Source organism: Pleurodeles waltl, chromosome 12 (assembly GCF_031143425.1).
Source record: "Pleurodeles waltl isolate 20211129_DDA chromosome 12, aPleWal1.hap1.20221129, whole genome shotgun sequence".
In the NCBI taxonomy this organism is placed as follows: Eukaryota; Metazoa; Chordata; class Amphibia; order Caudata; family Salamandridae; genus Pleurodeles; species Pleurodeles waltl.
The window spans coordinates 354,180,365-354,200,755 of NC_090451.1; the positions used below are offsets into that span (position 1 = coordinate 354,180,365).

The 20,391-nt window shown below is 48.8% G+C and overlaps 1 protein-coding gene across 1 annotated transcript in view; it reads right to left on the reverse strand.

Annotated features, from left to right (window-relative positions):
* The window catches only part of TDRD12 (tudor domain containing 12), a 184,520-nt gene extending 165,672 nt beyond the window's left edge, over window positions 1-18,848 (reverse strand). Inside the window, exons 1-2 of the mRNA XM_069215982.1 lie at window positions 18,608-18,848; window positions 16,404-16,543 (exon numbers count right to left, since the gene is read on the reverse strand). Of these exons, the coding sequence (XP_069072083.1) occupies window positions 16,404-16,543; window positions 18,608-18,848 (381 nt within the window). The remainder of the gene's footprint in view (window positions 1-16,403; window positions 16,544-18,607) is intronic.
* Between the last annotated feature and the right edge of the window lie 1,543 nt (window positions 18,849-20,391).

The window sequence follows — 20,391 nt, forward strand, 5'->3', positions numbered from 1 at the left end:
GCCACCGGTGCAGAACCCTAAGGCCTCTCAGCCGAACCCCTGGAGTCCGAAGGTGCCGTATCGGGGTCGGACCGCCCAAATACAATACAATAGAGGCACAAGTCAAGGTGGAGGATGGGAGGGAGTGATCCGTCACAAATGGGCAACAGTGAGAGATGTTCCTTCCAACCAGAAGCAGAAGATGCAGGGAAGACAGAGGGGCTCAGAAACAGCAGAAGAAGGGGAGACTTAGGCCCACCACTTCCATGAAAGAAGTGCAGAAACTTTCAGGGTCAGGAGGGTTGCCTCCTCTACAAGGTTGGCCCCTTGAAAAGCCAGAAAAGTGGCAGTTTTCTTGATGGAACCGCTTGGAGGACAGTCCAAGTTAGTGCACTGTGGTATGACTATTTGAAGCGCTGCAAGGAGGAATCCATTTCCACGATTAAGTGCCACTTTCCACACAATGGCATGCATATCCATCAAGGCAGTTTGGGCGTTCCCAGGAAAGTCTCTGGAGTGCATCCCGGCATGCCTGTGGAAGGCAGCCACCACAGACACACACTGGGCAACTGTGCCAATATAATCTAGGTCACATTTCAGAACGTGCTTGGCAGCATAAGCATTTTTTTCATTTTTTTTTTTAAACAAACTCAGAAAACGGATTCTTCGTAAAACTAGGACAATGATAAGCTCCTTTGCCATTTCTAACAGCATGTGGCGTTATCAACCTAGGAGACACATTACATTTGGAGTGAAAAGAGCCAAGTGCAAAAACTTTTTACGTCATGAAGGTGCGTTGTTCAGACTCTCAGTCCAGAGGAACATTAGCGAAGGCGTTTGGATTTAGTTTTGGCAACTATGCTTGGATAGCCAAACTCTGTGGAAAAATTGAGTCTCCCAGACAGCCGAAATTGGTCCATCAGAGTTTTGTTAAAAGGCAGAAGAGATACTGGAGCACTCTAAGATGGTTTCACGATTTCCAGAGGGATGTTGGAGTTCTGCTCCACAGACAGAAGTAAAGGGCCAAGTTGTAGGAAGGTGGCTTTCTCCTAGCATGGTTACGGCAATTTTTGACCTGTTTGTCAGTGTGTTTTTACTGTCTCACTGGGATCCTGCTAGTCAGGACCCTAGTGCTCATAGTTTGTGGCCTATATATGTTGTCAGTATGCTTAACTATGTCATTGGAGTTCCGCTAAACAGAATTCCAGTGCTTATGCTCTCTCTGTTTACCAAATTTGTCACAATAGTTAAGTGACTCCATATTCCAATTCTGATTGGCATACAGGAACCCCTTTATAAGTCCCTAGTATATGGCACCTATGTACCCAGGTGTGGTAAAGTAGCCTTTTTCTAGAATGGTTACCCCAACTTTTGGCCTGTTTGTGAGTGTGTGTCAGTGTGTTTTTACTGGGTCACTGGGATCCTGCTAGCCAGGACCCCAGTGCTCATAGTTTATGGCTTAATGTGTATGCCTGTTTAGTGCCTAACTGTGTCACTGAGTGTAGGAGGGTGGCCTGGCTTATAGTGGGTACCTGATGGTACTTACACCTTGTGCAAGGATCAGTTATCCCTTATTAGTAGATTAGTAGTGTTCTAGCAGTTTAGGCTGATAGAGGTAGCTATAGCAGAGCAGCTTAGGCTGAACTAGGAGACATGCAAAGCTCTTGCTATACCACTTATAGCATATAGGTACTATATCATAAGAATCACAATACTCAGAGTTACTAAAAATAAAGGTACTTTATTTTAGTGACAATGTGCCAAAAATATCTCAGAGGATATAATCCCTTAGGAGGTAAGTAAAATACACAAAATATACACAAACCAAAATTAGGTAAGTAAACAGTTAGAAGAGTAGTACAAACACTGTAAAATACAATAGGATGCAATAGTCCTAGGGGCAACACAAACCATATACTAAGAAAGTGGAATGCAAACCACTTAGGGACCCCAGGCCTAGTCTAGTGTGTAGAGGGTCACTGGGAGTGTAAGAAAACACTAAGGCCCTCATTACAACATTGGCCGAAGCCAACCGCCAATATTGGACCTCCAGTCGCCCGCCTATGCGGCCAGGAACCCGCCGGCTGCATTTGGACATCCCCGCTGGGCCGTAACATTGCAGCCGGCTCCTAATGGAGCTGGCGGCAATGTGGCCGTTCGGCGGCTGTAGCATCACCCGTCGCGCAATCCACTGCCTGTAATTCAGGCAGTGGATTGCGAGATGGGGCTGTGCCTGGGGGACCCTGCACTACCCATGCCAAGTGCATGGGCAGTGCAGGGGCTCCAATGGGCAACCCGAGTCCCCTTACCGCCAGCCTTTCCATGGCAGGGGAGTAGAAATCGCCACAGTCAAAATACATTGTGTAGTACCGCCAGCCTGTTGACGGTACTACTGTCACATTTCCCCTGGCAGTTACGGACTGCCAGGGTTTAAATGAGGGACTAAGGGTGTCCAAGATACCCCACTCCAAGACCCTGAAAAGTAGGAGTAAAGTGACCCTACTTCCCCAGAAACACACTAAAGTCGTGACAGGAGATTCTGCAAAGACCACAACTGACTGCAAAGCACTGAAGACGGATTCCTGGACCTGAAGACCTGTAAAGGAAGGCAACCAAGTCCAAGAGTCACAAAAGTGTCCAGTGGGGCAGGAGCCCACTAAATCCCGGATGAAGGTGCAAAATGGCTGCCTCCGGGTGGAAGAAGCTAAGATTCTGCAACAACGGAAGATGCCAGGAACTTCTCCTTTGCTTAGAATATGTCCCACAGTGTGCTGGAGGATGCAGAGTTGTTTCCACACAGAAAGACCGCAAACAAGCCTTGCTAGCTGCAAAGGTCGTGGTTGAAGAAAATGGGTGCTGCCCGGGCCCAGGAAGGACAAGGAGGTCGCCCCTTGTAGGAGGAGACAGAGGGGGGCGCTTAGCAACACAGTAACTTATAAGTCACCTATATGTCTAACCTTCACTTGCTGAAGGTTAGGTGCAAAGTTACTAATTGTGAGGGCACCCTTGCACTAGCAAAGGTGCCCCTACATAGTTCAGGGCCATTAACCCGGACTTTGTGACTGTGGGGACGCCATTACACAAGTGCACTGCGTATAGGTCAATACCTATATGTAGCTTCACAATGGTAACTCAGAATATGGCCATGTAACATGTCTAAGATCATGGAATTGTCCCCCCATTCCAAATCTGGTATTGGGGAGCCAATTCCATGCATCCTGGGGGCTCCACCATGGGCCCCCAGTACTGCCAAACCAGTTCTCTGAGGCTTGCACTGCAGCTACAGCTGCTGCCACCACATGGACAGGGTTCTTCCCTCCTGGGCAGCCCAGTTCCAGGAAGGCAGAACAAAGCACTTCCTCTGAGAGCAGGGTGTAGCACCCTCTCCCTTTCGAACTACGTGTTACGGGCTGGGGAGGGGTAGCCTCCCCCAGCCTCTGGAAATGCTTTGAAGGGCACAGATGGTGACCTACTTGCATAAGCCAGTCTACACCGGTTCAGGGACCCTTTGTACCTTGCTCTGGCGCGGGGAGTGAATACTCCCCTGTCCATCCCCTTCCTAAGGGTGGTGCCCAGAGCTCCGCCAGTGTGTCCCAGACTTCATCCATCTTGCTTTGCAGGGTGTGGGGGTACTCTGGAGGACTATGAGTGGCCAGTGCCAGCAGGTGACGTCAGAGACCCATCCTCATATAAGTCCATACCTGGTAAGGTAGCCGATCCCCCTCTCAGGGCTATTTAGGGTCTCTCCTGTGGGTTATTGTAGGAGGCTGGCCTGGTTTGTAGTGGTACCAAGAGGTACTTACACTCTGCACCAGGTCCAGTTATCCCTTATTAGTATAGAAGAGGTGTTCTAGCAGCTTAGGCTGATAGAAAAGGTAGCTTAGCAGAGCACCTTAGGCTGAACTAGGAGACATGCAAAGCTCCTACTATACCACTGGTGTCATATGCACAATATCATAAGAAAACACAATACACAGATATACTAAAAATAAAGGTACTTTATTTTTATGACAATATGCCAAAAGTATCTCAGTGAGTACCCTCAGTATGAGGATAGCAAATATTCACAAGATATATGTACACAATACCAAAAATATGCAGTAATAGCAATAGAAAGCAATGCAAGCAATGTACAGTCACAATAGATTGCAATGAGAGCACATAGGTATAGGGGCAAAACAAACCATATACTCCAAAAGTGGAATGCGAACCACGAGTGGACCCCAAACCTATGTGAGCTTGTAGAAGGTCGCTGGGACTGTAAGAAAACAGTGAGGGTTAGAAAAATAGCCCACCCCAAGACCCTGAAAAGTAGGTGTAAAGTGCACCTATGTTCCCCAGAGAGCACAGAAGTCGTGATAGAGGAATTCTGCAAGGAAGAGCAACACCAGCAATGCAACAACGGTGGATTTCCGGACGAGAGTACCTGTGGAACAAGGGGACCAAGTCCAAGAGTCGCAACAAAGTTGAGAATGGACAGATGCCCAGGAAATGCCAGCTGAGGGTGCAAAGAAGCTGCCACTGGATGGTAGAAACTGTGGATTCTGCAAGAACGAAGAGGACTAGGAACTTCCCCTTTGGAGGATGGATGTCCCACGTCGTGAAGAAGCTTGCAGAGGTGTTCCCATGCAGAAAGACCGCAAACAAGCCTTGCTAGCTGCAAGGGTCGCGGTTAGGGTTTTTGGCTGCTGCTGTGGCCCAGGAGGGACCAGGATGTCGCCAATTGCGTGAGGAGACAGAGGGGGCGCCCAGCAAGATAGGGAGCCCTCACAGAAGCAGGCAGCACCCACAGAAGTGCCGGAACAGGCACTACGAAGAGGAGTGAACCAGAGCTCACCCGAAGTCACAAAAGAAGATCCCACAACGCCGGAGGACAACTCAGGAGGTTGTGCACTGCAGGTTAGTGTCAGGGACCCAGGCTTGGCTGTGCACAAAGGAAATCCTGGAAGAGTGCACAGGAGCCGAAGCAGCTGCAAATCACGCGGTACGCAGCAATGCAGTCTAGCGTGGTCAGGCAAGGACTTACCTCCACCAAACTTGGACTGAAGAGTCACTGGACTGTGGGAGTCACTTGGACAGAGTTGCTGAGTTCCAGGGACCACGCTCGTCGTGGTGAGAGGGGACCCAGAGGACCGGTGATGCAGTCTTTTGGTGCCTGCGGTTGCAGGGGGAAGATTCCGTCGACCCACAGGAGATTTCTTTGGAGCTTCTAGTGCAGAGAGGAGGCAGACTACCCCCCACAGCATGCACCACCAGGAAAACAGTCGAGAAGGTGGCCGGATCAGTGATACAAGGTTGCAGTAGTCGTCTTTGCTACTTTGTTGCGGTTTTGCAGGCGTCCAGAGCAGTCAGCGGTCGATTCCTTGGCAGAAGGTGAAGAGAGAGATGCAGAGGAACTCTAATGAGCTCTTGCATTCGTTATCTGAAGAATTCCCCAAAGCAGAGACCCTAAATAGCCAGAAATGGAGGTTTGGCTACTTAGGAAGGAGGATAGGCTAGTAAGAAAGGTAAGAGCCTATCAGAAGGAGTCTCTGACGTCACCTGCTGGCACTGGCCACTCAGAGCAGTCCAGTGTGCCAGCACCACCTCTGTTTCTAAGATGGCAGAGGTCTGGAGCACACTGGAGGAGCTCTGGGCACCTCCCAGGGGAGGTGCAGGTCAGGGGAGTGGTCACTCCCCTTTCCTTTGTCCAGTTTCGCGCCAGAGCAGGGCTGGGGGATCCCTGAACTGGTGTAGACTGGCTTATGCAGAGATGAGCACCATCTGTGCCCATCAAAGCATTTCCAGAGGCTGGGGGAGGCTACTCCTCCCCAGCCCTGACACCTTTTTCCAAAGGGAGAGGGTGTAACACCCTCTCTCTGAGGAAGTCCTTTGATCTGCCTTCCTGGGCCAAGCCTTGCTGGACCCCAGGAGAGCAGAAACCTGTCTGAGGGGTTGGCAGCAGCAGCTGCAGGGAAAGGTAGTTTGGCAGTACCCGGGTCTGTGCTAGAGACTCGGAGGATCGTGGAATTGTCTCCCCAATGCCAGAATGTCATTGGGGTGACAATTCCATGATCTTAGACATGTTACATGGCCATGTTCGGAGTTACCATTGTGACGCTGTACATAGGTAGTGACCTATCTACAGTGCACACGTGTAATAGTGTCCCAGAACTCATAAAGTCTTGGGAAATTTGCCCTGAACGATGTGGGGGCATCTTGGCTAGTGGCAGGGTGCCCACACACTAAGTAACTTAGCACCCAACCTTTACCAGGTAAAGGTTAGACATATAGGTGACTTATAAGTTACTTAAGTGCAGTGGTAAATGGCTGTGAAATAACGTGGACGTTATTGCACTCAGGCTGCAGTGGCAGACCTGTGTAAGAATTGTCAGAGCTCCCTATGGGTGGCAAAAGAAATGCTGCAGCCCATAGGGATCTCCTGGAACCCCACTACCCTGGGTACCTCAGTACCATATACTAGGGAATTATAAGGGTGTTCCAGTATGCCAATCAGAATTGGTAAAATTAGTCACTAGCCTGCAGTGACAATTTTAAAGCAGGGAGAGAGCATAAACACTGAGGTTCTGGTTAGCAGAGCCTCAGTGAGACAGTTAGGCATCACACAGGGAACACATACATCTAGGTCACAAACTTATGAGCACTGGGGTCCTGGCTAGCAGGGTCCCAGTGACACATAACAAACATACTGAAAACATAGGGTTTTCACTATGAGCACTGGGCCCTGTCTAGCAGGATCCCAGTGAGACAGTGAAAACACCCTGACATATACTCACAAACAGGCCAAAAGTGGGGGTAACAAGGCTAGAAAGAGGCTACTTTCTCACAGTTCTCTTCAGAGTCTGCTTTCCTTTCCTTCAGATTTCCTTCAGGAATCCTCTGCAACAACTTCAGACTCTTCTGACCTCGGATCAACCACAGCCTGCTCCAAGAAACGCTGTAACTGCAACAAAGTGTCTACAAGAGACACTTTTCTTCAGCAACCTTAGCTCCAAGTCAGCAACTGCAACAGTTTCCACAGAGTGCATGCTCTGGGGACTCCCTGTCGTCATCCTGGACCACAAGGACCAAAGAAATTTCCCGTGGAGTGACGGAGTCACTCCCATAATCCAAGCAGGCACCTTCCAAGGCGACCACCGGTACCCTGGGACTCCTCTCACGGTGAGGAGCATGCTCCTAAGGACACAGAGGGTGGACATAATCGACAGACTGTCTTGAGGTCCTACTGATGCAATTTGGAGGAGGTAAGACCTTGCCCTCCCCGAGAATAACAGTACCCCTGTGTATTGTGTCTTCTTCACCTCCTGAGGCCTCTGTGCCCTATTTCCATAATTCCTTCGTGCACAGCCTGGCCCAGGTCCCTAGCACTCCACTCTGCGACGCTCAACTCACTGAGTTGTTCTCCGACGGCATAGGACCTTCTTTTGTTGTGCTGCATCAACCGTGTTTTGCACCTCCTTTGAACCCGGATCCTGCAGCTTCTGGGGTGCTGGCTGGCATCCTGAGAGCTCTCTGAAGTACTGAAAGCCCCCTCTTCCTCGTCACAGAGTTGATGCCCCCAGGTCCCTCCTGGGTCCATGCAGCACCATTTAGATGAAAAACACACTTTTGTCATAGCCTAGGCTTGTTGGTGCCTTCCAACACGAAATCTCGTAGGCAACTATCTTCAAGCCATGGGACATCTTTTGTATTATGCAGGAACCCGCTGGCAGCTTCCTAGGGTGCATTTCTGCAGTCTTCAACTAACCAGGGACTCTTCTTTTGCAACCTTTTCTAGCTTGGCAGGTGCTCCTGTCCTTCCTGGAACTTCTTTCGACTTCTGGACTTGGTCTCCTTCCTTTGCAGGTCTTCAGGTCGAATAATCCAGCAGTTGTTCTTTGCAGACTTGGCTGGCTGCTGCAAAATCCCCAAAACGAGGTGTATTGTGTCCTAAGGAAACTTGCAGTACTTTACTCCTGCTTTCCTAGGCTCTGGGGTGGGGTAATTTACTTATCTTTACTGTATTCTTACTCTCCCAGCGATTCTGCACACACTACACTTGTCTAGGGGGAAATTCGTGATTCACATTCCACTTTTTTAATATATGGTTTGTGCTGCCCCTAGACCTATTTTCCCCCATTGCATTCTATAGGTTTCCTACTGTTTGCATTGTTCTATGGCTATTTACTTGTCTGATTTTGGTGTCTAGTATATATATTGTGTATAATACTTACCTCCAGAAGGAATGTTGTCTCTAAGATATTTTTGGTAACATGTCAACCAAATAAATACCTTTATTTTTGGTAGCACTGAGTATTGTCTTTACTTTGCATAAGTACTGCGTGTAGGAGGCTGGCCTGGCTTATAGTGGGTACCTTGTGGTACTAACACCCTATGACAGGTCCAGTTATCCCTTATTAGTAGAATAGAGGTGTTTCTAGCAGCTTAGAATGATAGAAGGTAGCTATGGCAAGGCAGCTTAGGCTGAACTAGGAGACATGCAAAGCTCCTACTATACCACTTATATCATACAGCACAATATCATAAGAAAACACAATACTCAGAGTTACCAAAAATAAAGGTACTTCATTTTAGTGACAATATGCCAAAACGATCTCAGAGGATACCCTTACTTAGGAGGTAAGTTATATACACAAATTATATGCACACAAACCCAAAACAGGTAAGTAACAGTAAGAAACGTAGTGCAAACAATGTAGAATCACAATAGGATGCAATAGGTAGACATAGGTCTAGGGGGCAACAGAAACCATATACTCCAAAAGTGGAATGCAAATCACGAATGGACCCCAGACCTATGGGAGATTGTAGAGGGTCGCTGGGACTGTGAGAAAACAGTAAGGGTGTCCAAAATACCCCACCCCAAGACCCTGAAAAGTAGGAGTAAAGTTACCCTACTACCCCAGAAAGACACAATAGTCGTGATAGGGAATTCTGCAAGAACCACAAGCACCAGCAAAACACTGAGGATGGATTCATGGACCTCAGGACCTGTAAAGGAAGGGGACCAAGTCCAAGAGTCACGAAAGTAACTGGGGGGGGGGGCAGGAGCCCCCTAATCCCCGGATGAAGGTGCAAAAGGGCTGCCTCCGGGTGAAAGAAGTCAAAGATTCTGCAACAACGGAAGGAGCCAGGAATTCCCCTTTTGGTGAGAAGATGTCCCACGGCTTGCTGGAGAATGCAGAAGTGTTTCAACGAAGAAATACCGCAAACAAGCCTTGCTAGCTGCAAGAGTCCCATTTGAGGATTTTGGGTGCTGCTGGGGCCCAGTAAGGACCAGGATGTCGCCCCTTGCAGAAGGAGACAGAGGGGGTGCACAGCAACTCAGAGAGCCCTCACAAAAGCAGGCAGCACCCGCAGAAGTACCGGAACAGGCACATAGAAGATCTGAGGACAGCGGTCGACTCAGAGTCATAAAGGAGGGTCCCACGATGTCGGAGTCTAGCTCAGCGAGTTGGGCAATGCGGGACGGAGTGCTGGGGACCCAGGCTAAGCTGTGCACAAAGAAAGTCCTGGAAAAGTGCACAGAAGCAGGAGCAGCTGCAAATCACGCAGTACACAGGTTTGCTGTCTGGCGTGGGGAGGCAAGGACTTACCTCCACCATCTTTAGAAAGAAGGGCCACTGGAGTGTGGGAGACAATTGAACCCAGCTCCTATGTTCCAGGGACCGCGCTCGTCGGGATGAGAGCGGACCCAGAGACCGGTGATGCAGAAGTTTGGTGCCTGCGTTGGCAGGGGGAAGATTCCGTCGACCCACAGAAGATTTCTTCTTGGCTTCCAGTGCAGGGTGAAGGCAGACAGCCCTCAAAGCATGCACCACCAGGAAACAATTGAGAAAGCCGGCAGGATGAGGCGCTACAATGTTGCTGGTAGTCGTCTTGCTACTTTGTTGCAGTTTTGCAGGCGTCCAGGAGTAGTCAGCGGTCGATCCTTGGCAGAAGTTGAAGAGGGAGGTGCAGAGGAACTCTGGTGAGCTCTTGCATTCATTATCTGAGGAATAACCCAGAGGAGAGACCCTAAATAGCCAGAAAAGGAGGTTTCGCTACTGAGAAAGGAGGATTGGCTACTGAAAGAGGTAAGCACCTATCAGGAAGGGTCTCTGAAGTCACCTGCTGGCACTGGACACTCAGAGCTGTCCATTGTGCCCCAATACCTCTGAATCCAAGATGGCAGAGGTCTGGGACACACTGGAGGAGCTCTGGGCACCTCCTCTGGGAAGTGCAGGTCAGGGGAGTGGTCACTCCCCTTTCCTTTGTCTAGTTTCACGCCAGAGCAGGGATGGGGGATCCCTGAACCAGTGTATACTGGCTTATGCAGAGATGCGCACCATCCATGGTCATCAAAGCATTTCCACAGGCTGGGGGAGGCTACTCCTCCCCAGCCCCTCACACCTATTTCCAAAGGGCGAGGGTGTAACACCCTCGCTCAGAGGAAATCCTTTGTTCTGCCTTCCTGGTACTGGGCTGCCCAGACCCCAGGGGGGGCAGAAACCTGTCTGAGGGGTTGGCAGCAGCAGCAGCAGCTGCAGTGGAAACCCCAGAAAGACAGTTTGGCAGTACCCGGGTTCTGTGCTAGAGACCCAGGGGATCATGGAATTGTCACCCCAATACCAGAATGGTAGTGGGGGACAATTCCATGAGCTTAGACATATTACATGGCCATGTTCGAAGTTACCATTGCGACGCTACAGATAGGTAGTGGCCTATGTGTAGTGCACACTTGTAATGGTGTCCCCGCACTCACACATTTCGGGGAATTTGCCCTGAGCAATGTGGGGGTACGTTGGCTAGTGCCAGGGTGCCCACACACTAAGTAACTTGGCACCTAACCTTCACCAAGCAAGGGTTAGACACATATGTGACTTATAAGTTACTTATGTGTAGTGAAAAATGGCTGTGAAATAACGTGGACGTTATTGCACTCAGGCTGCAGTGGCAGTCCTGTGTAAGAATTGTCTGAGCTCCCTATGGGTGGCAAAAGAAATGCTGCAGCCCATAGGGATCTCCTGGAACCCCAATACCCTGGGAACCTAGGTACAATATACTAGGGAATTATATGGGTGTTCCAGTGTGTAGGAAAGTACCATCTTGTCTGGCATGTTACCCCCATTTTCACTGTATGTATGTTTGTTTTAGCCCCTGTGTCACTTGGATCCTGCGAGGCAGGACCCCCAGTGCTCATAGTATGTGCCCTGTATGTGTTTCCTGTGTGGTGCCTAACTGTATCACTGAAGTTCTGCTAACCAGAGCCTCAGTGTTTAAGCTCTCTCTGCTTTCTAAATTTGTCACTGCAGGCTAGTGACTAAATTTACCAATTCTCATTGGCACACTGCTACATCCATGTACTTACCTTGTATATGGTACTTAGGTACCCAGGGTATTGGGGTTCCAGGAGATCCTTATGGGCTGCAGCATTTCTTTTGCCACCCATAGGGAGCTCAGACAATTCTTACACAGGCCTGCCACTGCAGCCTGAGTGAAATAACGTCCACGTTATTTCACAGCCATTTTTCACTGCACATAAGTAACTTATAAGTCACCTATATGTCTAACCTTCACCTGGTGAAGGTTGGGTGCCAAGTTACTTAGTGTGTGCACTATACATAGGTCACTACCTATGTATAGAGTCACAATGGTAACTCCGAACATGGCCATGTAACATGTCTAAGATTATGGAATTGTCACCCCAATACCATTCTGGTATTGGGGGGGACAATTCCATGATCCCCGGGACTCTAGCACAGAACCCGGGTACTGCCAAGCTGCCTTTCTGGGGTTTCCACTGCAGCTGCTGCCAACCCCTCAGACAGGATTCTGCCCTCCTGGGGTCCAGGCAGCCCTGGCCCAGGAAGGCAGAACAAAGGATTTCCTCTGAGAGAGGGTGTTACACCCTCTCCCTTTGGAAATAGGTGTGAAGGGGGGAGGAGTAGCGTCCCCCAGCCTCTGGAAATGCTTTGATGGGCACAGATGGTGCCCATCTCTGCATAAGCCAGTCTACACTGGTTCAGGGATCCCCCAGCCCTGCTCTGGTGCGAAACTGGACGAAGGAAAGGGGAGTGACCATTCCCCTGACAAGTACCTCCCAGGGGAGGTGCCCAGATCTCCTCCAGTGTGTCCCAGACCTCTGCCATCTTGGATTCAGAGGTCTTAGGGGCACACTGGACTGCTCTGAGTGGCCAGTGCCAGCAGGTGACGTCAGAGACCCCCTCTGATAGGCCCTTACCTTTCTTGGTAGCCAATCCTCCTTTCTTGGTAGCCAAACCTCCTTTTCTGGCTATTTAGGGTCTCTCCTCTTGGGTATTCTTCAGATAACAAATGCAAGAGCTCACAGTGTTCCTCTGCACTTCCCTCTTCGACTTCTGCCAAGGATCGACCACTGACTGCTCCAGGACGCCTGCAAAACCGCAACAAAGTAGCAAGACGACTACCAGCAACATTGTCGCGCCTCATCCTGCCGGCTTTCTCAACTGTTTCCTGGTGGTGCATGCTCTGGGGGTCATCTACCTTCACCCTGCACTGGAAGCCAAGAAGAAATCTCCTGTGGGTCGACGGAATCTTCCCCCTGCTAACACAGGCACAAAAAGACTGAATCACCGGTCCTCTGGGTCCCCTCTCATCCTGATGAGCGTGATCCCTGGAACACAGGAACTCTATCCAAGTGACTCCCACAGTCCAGTGACTCTTCAGTCCAAGTTTGGTGGAGGTAAGTTCTTGCCTCCCCAATCTAGACTGCAAACCTGTGTACTGCATGATTTGAAGCTGCTCCAGCTCCTGTGCACTCTTCCAGGATTTCCTTCATGCACAGCCTAGCCTGGGTCCCCAGCACTCCGTCGTGCAGTGCTCAACACTCTGAATCGGCCTCCGACGTCGTGGAACCCTCCTTTGTGACTCTGATCCAGCTCTGGTTCACAAATCTTCTAAGTGCCTGTTCGGGTACTTCTGCGGGTGCTGCCTGCTTCTGTGGGGGCTCTCTGAGTTGGTGAGTGCCCCTTCTGTCTCCTCCTGCAAGGGATGACATCCTGGTCCTTCCTGGTCCCCAGCAGCACCCAAAAACCTCTACTGCGACCCTTGCAGCTAGCAAGGCTTGTTTGCGGTATTTCTGCGTGGGAACACTTCTGCAACCTTCAGCACGCCGTGGGACATCTTCCATCCAAAGGTGAAATTCCTAGCTCTCTTCGTTGTTGCAGAAACCTAAGCTTCTTCCATCCGGAGGCAGCTTCCTTGCACCTTCATCCAGAGTTTCCTGCCCCCCCCGACACTATTGCGACTCTTGGACTCGGTCCCCTTGCCTTGCAGGTCCAGGAATCCGTCTTCAGTGCTTTGCTGGTGTTTGTGGTTCTTGCAGAATCCCCCTATCACGACTATTGTGTCCTTTTGGGGTAGTAGGTGTACTTTACTCCTACTTTTCAGGGTCTTAGGGTGGGGTATCTTTGACACCCTGACTGTTTTCTTACAGTCCCAGCGACTCTCTACAAGTTCACATAGGTCTGGGGTCCATTCGTGATTCGCATCCCACTTTTGGAGTATATGGTTTGTGTTGCCCCTAGACCTATGTTCATCTATTGCAATTCTACACTGTTTGCATTACTTTTCTTACTCTTACTTACCTGTTTTGGGTTTGTGTACATATAACTTGTGTATATTACTTACCTTCTTACTGAGGGTACTCACTGAGATACTTGTGCCATATTGTCATAAAAATAAAGTACCTTTATTTTTTATTAACTCTGAGTATTGTGTTTTCTTATGATATTGTGCGATATGATATAAGTGCTATAGTAGGAGCTTTGAATGTCTCCTTGTTCAGCCTAAGCTGCTTTGCCATAGCTACCTTCTATCAGCCTAAGCTGCTAGAAACACCTCTATTCTACTAATAAGGGATAACTGGACTTGGCACAGGGTGTAAGTACCACAAGGTACCCACTATAAGCCATGCCAGCCTCCTATACAGTGTGCCAATGAAAATTGGTAAAATTAGTCACTATCCTGCAGTGACAATTTTAGAAAGCAGAGAGAGCATAAACACTGAGGTTCTGGTTAGCAGGGCCTCAGTGATACAGTTAGGCACCACACTGGGAACACATCCAGGGCACACTTTATGAGCACTGGGGTCCTGGCTAGCAGGATCCCAGTGACACAGGCAAAAACAAACATACATACAAGTAAAAATGGGGGTAACATGCCCAGGCAAGATGGTACTTTCCTACACAACTACATAATGGCTTCACCATACTTAGCCAAGTTTGGTATCAAAGATGTCAGAATATGCAACCACACCAATTCCATTGCTAGTAGCATGACACCGGGCAGTCTGGGGTTTCCCTAGGGGATCACCCATGTCTGCCTGTACAGTCTTGCAGGATCTGCATGCCAGCCTGTGCTGCTGACAATCCCAAACACTGTTCTGCTCACCTGCTGCTGAGCCTAACTCAGGCAGAACAAAGGATTTTCTGTGGAGGAGAGGTGTGACCATCTCTCCCTTTAGAAATAAGTGTCACTGGGCGGGGGAGGGGTGCCTCTGAGCGCCACCAGACTACTTTGAAGGGCACATTTGGTACCCTCCTTGCCTAAAGCGTTTTACTTCAGTGCAGGAGCCCCTTGGCTCCCGCTCTGACGTGAAGCCACACAAAAGACATGAGTGACCACCCCCCCTGTCTAGCTCCTCCCCTAGGGCTATGCAGAGAGCTCTGCGAGGTTGCCACTTGATTCTGCCATCTTGGAAATAAGATGGAGGCCCCTGGGAGCATCTGATTGGTTAGTCCAGCTGGGTGACGTCCCTAACACACACCACTCCAATAGGGTCCCTGCAGAATGTATCCAACCCCCTTCCTGGGTTACTTTAGGGCCCCCCTGTGGGTGGGAACCCAGAATTGTCTGCAAGACTTCAAGATGTGTCTGCAAGATATTTTGCAACCTGGACATCTCACACGCTGCAGTTCTTTCCTGGGATTGAGAGCAACATAGTAGCGCCTCATCCTGCCGGCTTTCTCGACTGTTTACTGGTGGTGCATGCTCTGAGGGCTGTCTGCCTTCACCCTGCACTGGAAGCCAAGAAGAAATCTCCGGTGGGTCGACGGAATCTTCCCCCTGCTAACGCAGGCACCAAATTTAGTAGGGTAACTTTACTCCTACTTTTCAGGGTCTTGGGGTGGGGTATCTTTGACACCCTTAGTGTTCTCTTACACTCCGAGCGACCCTCTACACACTACACTAGGCCTGGGGTCCATTTGTGGTTTGCATTCCACTTTTGGAGTATATGGTTTGTGTTGCCCCTAGGCCTATTGTCTCCTATTGCATTCTATTGTGTACTACAGTGTTTGCACTACTTGTCTAACTGTTTACTTACCTGATTTTGGTTTGTGGGTATATTTTGTGTATTTTACTTACCTCCTAAGGGATTATATCCTCTGAGACACCCTTGGCATATTGTCACTAAAATAAAGTACCTTTATTTTTAGTAACTCTGAGTATTCTGTTTTCTTATGATATAGTGATAAGTGATATAAGTGGTATATTAGGAGCTTTGCATGTCTCCTAGTTCAGCCTAAGCTGCTCTGCTATAGCTACTTCTAGCAGCCTAAGCTGCTAGAACACTTCTAATCTACTAATAAGGGATAACTGGATCTGGCACAAGGTGTAAGTACCACAAGGTACCCACTATAAGCCAGGCCAGCCTCCTACAAGTTGGTCATCTCGTGTTGACCAGTTTCCACTACATACCTTAAGATGGCTTCCCCACTCTTACAAAGCCCAGAAATTTGAGTCTGGGGTTTATGAGGGCACCTCTGCTCATGCAGGGGGTGCCCTCACACTGAGGACCATGCACTCTGCCCTTGGGCTGAATGGACAAGCTTAGAGGTGATGTATAGGGTCAGAGTGTAGTGATCACGAGATAAGGCTAACCTTATATCTAGGGTGGAAGGTGCATCCACCATTTCATGCAGGTTGAAATTGCAGGCCTCCAGTCACAGTTTGCATAGGCCCCCATGGGTGGCACAATACATCAATAGCCCATGGGGGACCCTTGGTGTACTGATGCCCTGGGTATCCAAGTACCATTTACTAGGGACTTACATGGGTGCACCAGTATGACAATTGTGAGTTGTAAAAGTTACTTACCAACTACATTTAGGCGAGATAACATGGACACTGGGGACCTGGTTAGCAGGATCCCAGTGTACTAGAGTTGAAACACGCTGACACCAGGCAAAAAGTAGAGGTAACTATGACAGAAAGGTGCTACTTTCCTACAAACGCAGACTAAAATACATGTAAACATATATGCAAACTGTAGTTATCTCACACTAATTGTAGATTTCTGCAACTATCTAGAACAAACACATAGCAATTTCTTTACTGAAACAAAAGTGAAAAATAAAGACTAATTGTAACAGAAAAATAAAACAAAAAAAACACTTCCAAACCTTATCAAATCTGTTCTGGAAATTGTCCAACATGGAAAGCATACGCATGCCAAAGATACGTTGAGATGTTGGAAATCCAAAGTGAATAACACACGTAGCATCAGAAATGTGCAATGATGGTAGACAGCGATCAGTTAAAACTATGGAAGAAAAAAAATGTCTATAAGTTACCCAATACTTAGAAATGAAAACTGCCTGCACCATTTAAATATGAATGATAATTACCCTATTTTAATTGAACACTGAGTGTCCATTAAAAAAACAAAAAAAGACCACTATAGCTATGAAAAATTCTCATAACAAAGTAGATTCCTTCTCTTTTTTCACATGATTTGCCACTGCTTGGATGTACCACTCACTAGGACATGCCATTTTATTGATAACTATGTTGCCCCATTTGTGTTTGGTGATGAAATGTCACACAACAGCAGAAGCAACAAGATGTATAAATTGTAATTGCCAACAAGGGTGTGCTGTTCAAGGCATTCCATTTGCTATTTTAATAACATTTTAATTGCAGATTTAGAGGGTTTCTTTTTTAATTCGGAAATGTATGTTGTTTGGATGCCTTAGCCTGTGCCAGACAGTGCTTTTCACTAATCACACCTGCATATTAGTTTATTTTTGTCATAACGTGCTGTTGGATTTATGACCTTTTCTGTTCACAAAGTAAAGACTGGCACAACGTAGGTCTCCTAAATAAGCAACTGAGAATGCCTTTCAAGTGCACTACTTACAGCTACATCTTCCGACTCATTTTCATAATAGCGTTCGTCTGATGGAGGAGCCTAATTCATTACTTGATTATGGGAGTTTCTTTTTAGGGCAGCTGTGGCAAACACCCCCCCAAATTTCGTTAGCCCTCCCACCAACAAAAAGTCAGTCATGTTGGCTTATGTAGGAAAGCAAACTTTTTGACATGGATAGCCCTCACCGTTTGCCTGGTTTCTGATGTTGCTTTGACTGTGTCTGTGCACTGGGTTCCCGCAAACCAGGTCCTCAGTGCCAGATCTCTTTCCAAACTGTGCAGTAGTTTTGCACAATTGGCAACCTCTTTAGCTACCACTCCAACCCCTAGTAAATTGTACCGCTGGTACCTAGGGCCTGGGGTACTAAGGAAGTTCCCTGAGGGTTGCAGTACCAGCTGTGCCACCCCCCAGGGACTCCTCACCAAACCCACACAGTGCTGCAAATAAAGACTGCGTGCAGTGGTGCAGGCTAAATTGAAAACACAACCTGTCACACACCTGTGTGCCAGGTCACCTATTACTGGATGTGCCTTAAGTCACCACTAAGGCAGGGTGCATCAAGGCGCATGTGAGGGCATGGATGCATGGAAAGATATGCCCCTGCTATGTCTCTGTCGATTCTGAGACATAGTAAGTGAACAGAGATGCCATTTTAAAACACGTACTGGACACTGCTCATTACAAGTTCCCCAGCTATATGATTGCTTCTCTGAATCCTGGTATGTTTGGTATCAAACATCTCAGAATAATAAACCCTCAATGTAGGAAGCTGGCTTGGTGTGAGTTGAGTACCTATGGTGTTATCATCTTATACCAGGTCCAGGTATCCCCTATTAGTGAAGTGTAGGCAGTGTATAGAAGACAGGTTCTCTAGAGGTAGCTGTGGATGAGCAGCCAGTGCTTATCTAGGAGACATGCAAAGTTCAAGCAATACAACTGTAGTCACACAGCACTTACACACACGAAAGAACCACACAGTGTAACAAAAATAAAGCTACTTTATTTTAGTGACAGAAATACTAAACTACTATATAGGCAATAATCTGTTAGCAGGTGAGTAAATACATTATTATTGCACCCTATTGGTCAGGAAAGAGCATAAAAAGCAACAGAAAACATTGCAATAGCAACAGTGACCTTAGAGGGAGTCAAAACATGTACTAAAAAAATGGAATGCTAATGCTGGAGCCCCACCCAGGTAACAGGAATCCATAGAGGGGAGCTGGAGGAACTAGGAACCCCCACACGATAAGTACCAGAGTGAACCCAGCAGAGAAGAGATAAGTACCTGGTTTTTCCAAAACCCACAGAGAAACTTTGGAAAAGGACTGTGCAAGACCCAAGCAAGACTGCAAGAAAACGTAGATGGATCCAGACAGAAGAGGGCCTGAAAATGAAGGGGACCAAGTCCAGTTCCAGTTGGAGTGTCCGGTTGGGACAGGAGCCACTACCCACCCTTCTGGAGATACAGGACCAGACCGACGGTGAAGACCAGGACAGCAGCAGAGGAAGAGTTCCAGAAGTGATGCAGTCGATATCCCAAAGAGTTGCAGTCCGGAGAAACCACCAACAAGCCTCGGCAAAGGCAAAAGTTGCGGAAGACGTTGCTGCAGGGGACCATAAAGGTCAGAGGGGACTCAATCCAAGGAGGGGTGTCCCAGGCGTCCCCCAGGCAGTCAGGAGAGCAAAAAGTCATGGATGGATCCCCCACAGGCAACTCACAGGCAGCAGGTGTGGGAGTCGCAGTGAGGCCCCCTCAGCACACCTGGAAAGGAGTCCCAAGTTGCTGGAGCAGCAGGCAGGAGACCACGTGTTACAGGGAAGTGCACTGGAGGCCAGGGCTATACGGAGCCTGAAGATCCCTCGGAAGAATAGTCAACAAGCCTTGGTAGCTGCAAGAGTGACAGTGCACAGGGGTACAGTCTTACAAGGAGAGGCAAAGACTCACCCCCTCCAAAGACAAGACAGCTGGAAGAGGGGACCAAGGGAACCACTTAGCACCACCACTTGTGTTGCAGGATCCATGCCGAGTTGCAGGAGGAAGGATCCACGTGGGCAGTCGTCATTGCAGCTGGTGCCTGCAGATACAGGGGAGTGACTCCTTCACTCCAAGGGAGATTCCTCTTGTTTCTTGGTGCAGACTGAACAACTAACTGTACTCATACAGTTGTTGGAAGGAGCTGGAAAAACAATGTTGCAGAGCAAAGTCGTCCCTGGAGGTGCAGATTGTAGGTTCCTGTGGAGTCCAGTTGTGGTTCCAGTGCCCAGCAGTCGAAGTAAACGTTGCAGAGGAGTCCTACTAGAATCTTGCATGTCGGTTATGAAGAACCATCCAAAAAGAAGATCCTAAATAGCCCTGGAAGAGGGACTGGTCACCTAGCCAGGTGACCACCTATCAGGATGGGGCTGTGACATCACCTGCTTAACCTGGCCACTCAGATGCTCCCAGAGGTCTTTGTCCACCTTTGATTCAAGATGGCAGGATCAAGGGACACTCTGGGGGAGCTCTGGGCAGCACCCATGGGGTGGGGATGGACAGGGGACTGGTTCCCTTTGTCCAGTTTCGCTCCAGAGCAGAGACGGGGGATCCCTGAACCAGTTGAGGCTGGATTATGCAAGGAGGGCACCATCTGTGCCCTTCAAAGCATTTCCAGAGGCTCTGGGAGGCTACCCTCCCATGCCTGAAACACCTATTTCTAAAGGGAGAGGGTGTAACACCCCTCTCCCAAAGGAAATGCTTTGTTCTGTCCTCCTGGGCTCGGGCTGCTTGAGCAACAGGAGGGCAGAAACCTGTCTGTGAGGAGGCAGCAGCTGGGGCTGCCTGGAAAACATCAGAAGGCTAGTATGGCAGTACTGGGGGTCCACTGTGGAGCCCCCAGGGTGCATGGAATTGTAAAACCAATACTAGAATTAGTATTGGGGTACAATTCCCAGGTGTTAGACACCTTACATGGCCATATTCGGAGTTACCATTGTGAAGCTGGACACGGGTATTAACCTATGTCCAGTGCACGCGTAAAATGGTGTCCCAACACTCACGAAGTTCGGGAAAATAGTCCTGGGCGATGTAGTGGTGCCTCTTCTGGTGTAGGGGGGCCCTCACACACATGAACTTTGCGCCTATTCTTCAGGGTTGGAAGACCTGATATAGGTGTGACTTATAAGGTAACTGGTGGAGTGAAAATGGCTCTGAAATGGTGCATGCACAATTTCACGCATGCTGCAATGGCAATCCTGCA